Raw genomic sequence first — 6,832 nt, 5'->3', positions numbered from 1 at the left:
CACAGTATAGTAAAGCAGGGACAGTTTACCTGCACAGTATAGTAAAGCAGGGACAGTTTACCTGCACAGTATAGTAAAGCAGGGACAGTTTACCTTCACAGTAGATGTCAAAAAACTACTTCCATGAATCTTAGGAATAGGGGACCCTGTTCCTTGGGAAGCCTGAGAGGCCACTGGGAGCTTGCTTGTAGGACTTCCTGATAAGCAAGACAGATATAAAAATTATGTATCAACAAAATAAAGTTTACAAGATATAATTTAAAATCATTTCCCCCATTCTTTGTTTCCAATTATTTACTGTTCATTTTTAAAGGTTGAAGATTCAAAACCATAAAAGTCTAAACACACACACACACACACACACACATTCCGATGAATGCCAACTTTTACTGCACCTGTTTCCAAATGCTGCCTGTGTTATCCCACAGCTACACAATGTCTGATTAAAAAAAAAATCACTTAATCATCAATAGTAAATAAGTTTAGATCTAAAGAGATATTCCATAACTTATTTCACCTACCAAACTTGCCTCTTCAGAGTTGTGGCTGATTCCTAAAACTAATATGTAGCCACCAAGACAGCTCAGCATACGTAAATATGCTGGAAGGAGAACTTTTCAAATGATCTCTACATGTAAACCACTCTAAAACCTAAGCTTAAAAACAAAACAGAACACCTATGTGGAAGTCCACTATATATAGCAATGTGTGGGGTGGGAAACAGCCTCATTTCTTTAAAATCATTCATTTTTATTTCTCTATTCCTATTTCCCTTAACCAGGGAAGATTACACCTGAGGAGCATGTGCAAAAAAAAAAAAAACATGGGGCAAATGAAGAAATGGATACAAGGGTTTAAAAGAATACTAAAAACCAAGACCAAGCCCAGAAACCTGATTGGTACCATGGAGCTGTGGCGAACCTTAGGGATGGTGCGGAGACTGCAGACAGGATTCTAATTCCTAAACACTGCACTTTCACCCACAGTGACTCTTCCTCAGAGAAACAGTATGGGCTTCCATTTATATACACTTACTACAGATGGAGGGTTCATGCTGGGATTTTATCATTAATAAAAGATCAAACTCTTCAGGTGATACTAATAGTGCTTATCCATACCTGTACTTGGAGTGGAGGCCCCAATGACCTGCCCAGGCTTATCCACAATAACATGAGGGTTGCTGACACCAGAACTGGTAGTGCCTTGCTTCAAATGAACTGGAGTGGAAGTTGGTGTGCGAGGTAATGGTGATGGACTTGGAGTTGATATTGGAGAACCTTTGTTAATTAAAGAAAGGAGAGAAACAAAATAAACAGAAATTAGATAGGAAGATGCCAAAGACATAATCAGAAGAGAGAACAGGCCCAGCATCTCAGATACTGAGCAGGGGCTGCACCAGTGTGGCTGCACCAGGTAGTCCAGTTTTACACTGTGCACTTGGATAACCAGGATCATTTCAAGACCAGGGTCAGCAAACTGAGCAACTAACTAGAAACACATTCTGAGGCTAGAGAGATGGCTCCGCTGTTAAGAGTTCTTGACTTGTTACTCATCCTGAGGGCTTGAGTGTTCAATTTCCAGCACCCACATGGCAGCTCACGTTCCAGGGGATCTAAAGCCTTCTTCTGATCTCCATGGGCACTGCTTATCTGTGGTTCCTAGACATACATACATACAGGCAAAACGCTCCTACACATAACAATTTTAAAGGAAAAAGTTAAAAAAAGAAATAATTCTGAGGCCAGTTGAGGTAGCACATGCCTTGATCCCAGCACTCAGGAAGCAAAGGCAGGCAGATCTATGTGAGTTTAAAGCTAGCTTGCTGTACATATTGAGTTCCAGGCCAGTTAGACATACACAATGAGACTCTGTCTCAAAAAATAAATATTCTCTGGGCCTACCCTTAATCCCTACTGAAAGTAAGTCTGCATTTTAACAAGATCCCCTGGCATGCACACTAAAAGTCAAAAAGTAGGCCAGGTGTGGTAGCTTATGCTTTTAATCCCAGCACTAAGGAGTCAGAAGGATTCTTGTGAGTTGGAGGAAAGAAATCTTTGCATTCTCTTTTGGTGTCAATGACCAAAAGCCAGCCCAGACTGGATTTCTCTACTTTTTTTCTCTTTCAGTCTTCCATTGTCTACTGTCTGTTGTATGGCTCTGAATCTGTCCCTGTGTGTCTGTCCCTAACAAAGGCTCCTTTTTCACTTTTATTAAACAGCACAGAATGTATCACATGGGGAAGAAATGAGGGGTACTTATATAAAGCTTTAAGTTTTGTAAGGGATGAAGTCACCAACTCCAACCGACTCCAACTGACTGGGATAACAAGCAAACACTAACAAGCAAGATTCAGATCTTTTGTTCAGCACTTATAGTAAATATTCATTTTATGGGATTGCTTTTAACCAGTATTTTGTTTTTGGCAAATGACCATAACAACATTCACACAAACACACATACAACCACGAATGTACTGGGTCAGAGACATGAAGAACACATAATTTATAAGATTACAGTTACATGCCAGGTGGTGGTGGCACACATCTTTAAAATCAGCACTTGGGAGGCAGAGGTAGACCAGATCTCTGTGAGTTTGAGGCCAGCCTAGTCTACAGAGCAAGTTCCAATCAGCTAGGGCTACACAAAGAAGCCCTGTTTTGAAAACAAACAAACAAACAAACAAACAAACGATTGCTGTTACACATTAGCTTAGGCTTCGAAATCCAACAATACAGTTACTTAAACAACATAAATGGAGAGAACTATGAGGGGCCTCACCCTAGATGAAGAACATAGGCAACTAAAGACTGCCAAGAAAGCTCTTTCCCAGGCATGAACACCCTACATTTCTAGCCAATCTTACCTGATCAACCCCAAAAATATACACATAAGCAACACTAAAGAGACTCAACAGTTCACATTTAATATAATTACACACACACACACACACACACACACACACACACCCTTATGCACACAACAATAATTAAAAAAATAAAAGGTCATGAACACATGGGAAGGGCTGGAGGGATGACATGGAATAAGGTAAATATATTTTTATATTTAAAAAAATCCAAAAAGCAGTGTTTTATATTCATAATGTAGAACACTACTGTACTTTGGTATGATAAATCTCTTAATCTCATAGGCTAGTATTTATAACACTGAATGTTCAAAGAAAATCAGTCAGGAAATAGCTAGGTTGAGGAATTATGTGTTTTGATTTGGAATATATTTAGAATAGGAAAATGTGAAATTTATTTACAATAGACAGAATCTCTATCAGGACTATGTATGTCATAGGCAGAACCCCAAACAGTATTCCCAAACTCTACTCACGCACAGCTAAACACACTTAATTACCTACCCCAACCCACGGAACTTGTCCTCTGCAAATTTCTCTGAACCTCAAATCAATTTATATGTTCAGTCTACTCCACTTCTGAAACATTTTATTTCAAATTTCTTGGTAGCAGATTAAATTACAGGATTGTTACCCTCTATGGATTGTATAAAGATCTGTATTGTAGTTTTGCTTAGCTATCCACGAACAACAGTAAATATTCCCATTTGCCTCCTTTTAAAATTTATACAGAGGGGCTGGAGACATAGCTCAGAAATTAGGAACACTGGTGGCTCTTACAGAAGACACAGATTCAGTTCACAGCACCCATATGGTGGTTCACAGTGACCTGCAACTTCAATTCCAGGGGATAAAAAATATCTTCTCCTGGCCTCCACAGGCATACACATGATACACAAATATACAAGCAGCTACAACATTCAAACATATGAAATAAAATTACAAAGAAGTGTTCTCCCTACTTAAGACATTTTCAACTGCCCCTTCCTGTCTTTCCTGAAGTACAGCCAACAGTAAGTATGCTACCATTAGTCCTTTTGGTATAAATGTGAAATTGTCACATGATAAAAGCCCTCAGCAAGGGGTGGGTGGGTGGGGGGGGGGAGTGTATTGGGGACTTTTTGGATAGCATTGGAAATGTAATTGAGGAAAATACCTAATTAAAAAAAACAAAACAAAAACAAAAAAAAGGAAAACAAAACAAAACAAAACAAACAAAAAAGCCCTCAGCAAAATGGAAGTCTCAGAATGACTGCTCATAAAATCAACAATGCTCTAGCAATGGATAGAGAAAAATAAAAGGCAATTCAATGCCACACCAACTCAACCCTTAGAGGAAGTCAAAGATTTCTCTTTCTCTCCAAACTCAACTCTAACCTTAAAATACAGCAGAACACACATTTGCCAGGGGAAAACTGGAATAAATACCTTGGACCTCATTTCTTCACCCTATTCAGAAATTTGTTCCATTTAAAAGACTTGTGCTTTTCTTTGGGACAGCTTTGCCTACCAACAGTGGTTGACTGCCCTTTGATACACATGGCAGTGTAGAAGCATCTCCGAGCTGGGGATGGTGGTTCTCACTGTAATCTCAGCATTTGCAAGGCTGGGCAAGGAACACCCTGAGGTCCTGGCCCGACGGTACTACACAGAAATTTCCAGGCCAGTTTGATAGTCTGATTTCCCTACCTAGTAAGAGCCACCCACATTATCTCCAGCACCTGCTCTGCATACCTGAGACAATCTTACAGCTCATGGTGATTGGCTGAAAGGACTTGCCAGGTGACTCGGGATTAGGCACCTGACTTTGTGGCACAATTTTGCAGCTTGATGCGATAGGCTGAAAGGCAGAATTCCCATGTGAACTGAAGGTGACCTTCTGTGCTGTTGTCACTTTAGTGGGTGTTCTTTCCAACGAAGATGGTAAAGAATAAAATGTACTGTGTCTCTCAGCTTCGGTGCTCTCTGGGAATCCTGTTTGAAATGTAATGACATGATATTATCAATTACACGGAAACATCTTCCAGCTTTGGGAAATAAACAAAACTGTTGGAGCCTGTGTCACAGCGCTCCACAACCAAATACCTCTGGGGAGAGAGCTGGTCTCCCAGAAGTGCAGACACACCTGTGAGTACAGTTAAGACCATCATTTCTACTCAGAGGGACCCACCTGGAACCCTCAGGACACAGGAACTGAGGAGGAGCCTGGGGCAGGATCCTTCCTGTTTCCGTTTGCACCCAGAGCTGATCCTGTGCCATAGCACTCCGTACTCAAATGCCCCCAGGAGAGATCTGGTCTCCAAGGAGGGTCGCTACACCTGTGAGGACAGGTAAGACCACCACTCTGCTCAAATTCCTGGCCCAAGAGGGACCCACCCAGAGCTATCAGGACACAGAAACCGAGAAACAGCCAGGGGAAGGATCTTTCCGGTTTCCATCTGCACCCCAGAGCTGACCCTGTGCCTCAGCTCTCCATACCCAGATTCCTACTGGAGAGAAGTGGTCTCCAAGGAGTGCTGACACACAGGCTTACAGGGGGGACAAGCCACAGTCAGAGACAGTAAGGCCAGCTAACACCAGACATAACCAATGGTGAGAGAGGCAAGGGAAAGAACATAAGCAACAGAAACCAAGGCTACCTGGCATCATCAGAACCCAGTTCTCCCACTACAGCGAGCCCTGGATACCCAACACATCAGAAAAGCAAGACTCTGATTTAAAATCACATTTCATGATGATGATAGAGGGCTTTAAGGAGGACATAAATAACTCCCTTGAAGAAATACAGAACAGTTACACAGGAAGAAGCCCTTAAAGAGGAAACACAAAAATTCCTTAAAGAATTCCAGGAAAACACAACCAAACAGGTGAAAGAATTGAACAAAACCATCTCTACAGCTACAGTATACTCACATACATAAAATAAAATAAATCTTTAAGGAAAAAAATCACTACTCCTTAATATCTCTTAACATCAATGGACTCAATTCCCCAATAAAAAGACATAGACTAACAGACTGGATATGTAAACAGGACCCAGCACTTTGCAGCATACAGGGAACACCCCTCAGTGACAAAGACACTACCTCAGAGTAAAAGGCTGGAAAACAATTTTCCAAACAAATGGTCCCAAGAAACAAGCTGGAGTAGCCATTCTAATATTGAATAAAACTAACGTTCAACCAAAAGTTATAAAAAAGGATAAGAAAGTATACTTCATATTTGTCAAAGGAAAAATCTACCAAGAAGGACTCTCAATTCTGAACATCTATGCTCCAAATGCAAGGGCACCCACATTCATAAAAGAAACTTTACTAGCTCTCAAAGCACACATTAGTGGGAGACTTCAACACCCTACTTTCACCACTGGACAGATCACGGAAACAGAAACTAAACAGAGACACAACTAAACTAACAGAAGTTATGGACCAAATAGATTTAACAGATATCTATAGAACATCTCATCCTAAAACAAAAGAATATACCTTCTTCTCAGCACCTCATGGTACCTTCCCCAAAATTGTACATATAACCAGTCACAAACAGGCCTCAACAGATACAAGAAGCTTGACATAATTCCATGCATCCTGTCAGATCACCACGTAGAAGATCACTAAGGCTGGTCTTCATTAACAACTAAAATAACAGAGAGCCCACATAAACATGGACGCTGAGCAACTCCTGATTCAATAACTTGGTTAAGAAGGAAATAAAGAAATTAAAGATGTTTTTACAATTTAATGAAAATGAAGGCACAACATACCCAAACTTATGGAACACAATGAAAACAGTGCTAACAGGAAAATTCCTAGCTCTGAGTGTCTCCAAAAAGAAACTGGAGAGAGCATACATAATCATTTTTTTTTTTTTAAAGATTTATTTATTATATGTAAGTACACTGTAGCTGTCTTCAGACACTCCAGAAGAGGGCGCCAGATCTCGTTACGGATGGTTGTGAGCCATCATGTG

General features: G+C 40.5%; 1 protein-coding gene across 3 annotated transcripts in view; it reads right to left on the bottom strand.

Moving 5' to 3' along the window:
* Yeats2 (YEATS domain containing 2) overlaps positions 1-6,832 on the bottom strand; it is a 95,429-nt gene that overhangs the window by 42,593 nt on the left and 46,004 nt on the right. For all 3 annotated transcript variants that reach the window (XM_021185201.2, XM_029470574.1, XM_029470575.1), the window contains 3 exons: positions 4,598-4,837; positions 1,119-1,277; positions 94-197 (listed from right to left, as the gene is read on the bottom strand). In XM_021185201.2, coding sequence (XP_021040860.1) covers positions 94-197; positions 1,119-1,277; positions 4,598-4,837 — 503 coding nt within the window. The remainder of the gene's footprint in view (positions 1-93; positions 198-1,118; positions 1,278-4,597; positions 4,838-6,832) is intronic.

The sequence above is a fragment of the Mus caroli genome, chromosome 16 (assembly GCF_900094665.2).
Source record: "Mus caroli chromosome 16, CAROLI_EIJ_v1.1, whole genome shotgun sequence".
Lineage (NCBI taxonomy): Eukaryota > Metazoa > Chordata > Mammalia > Rodentia > Muridae > Mus > Mus caroli.
This window is presented reverse-complemented; position numbering and strand designations above follow the sequence as displayed.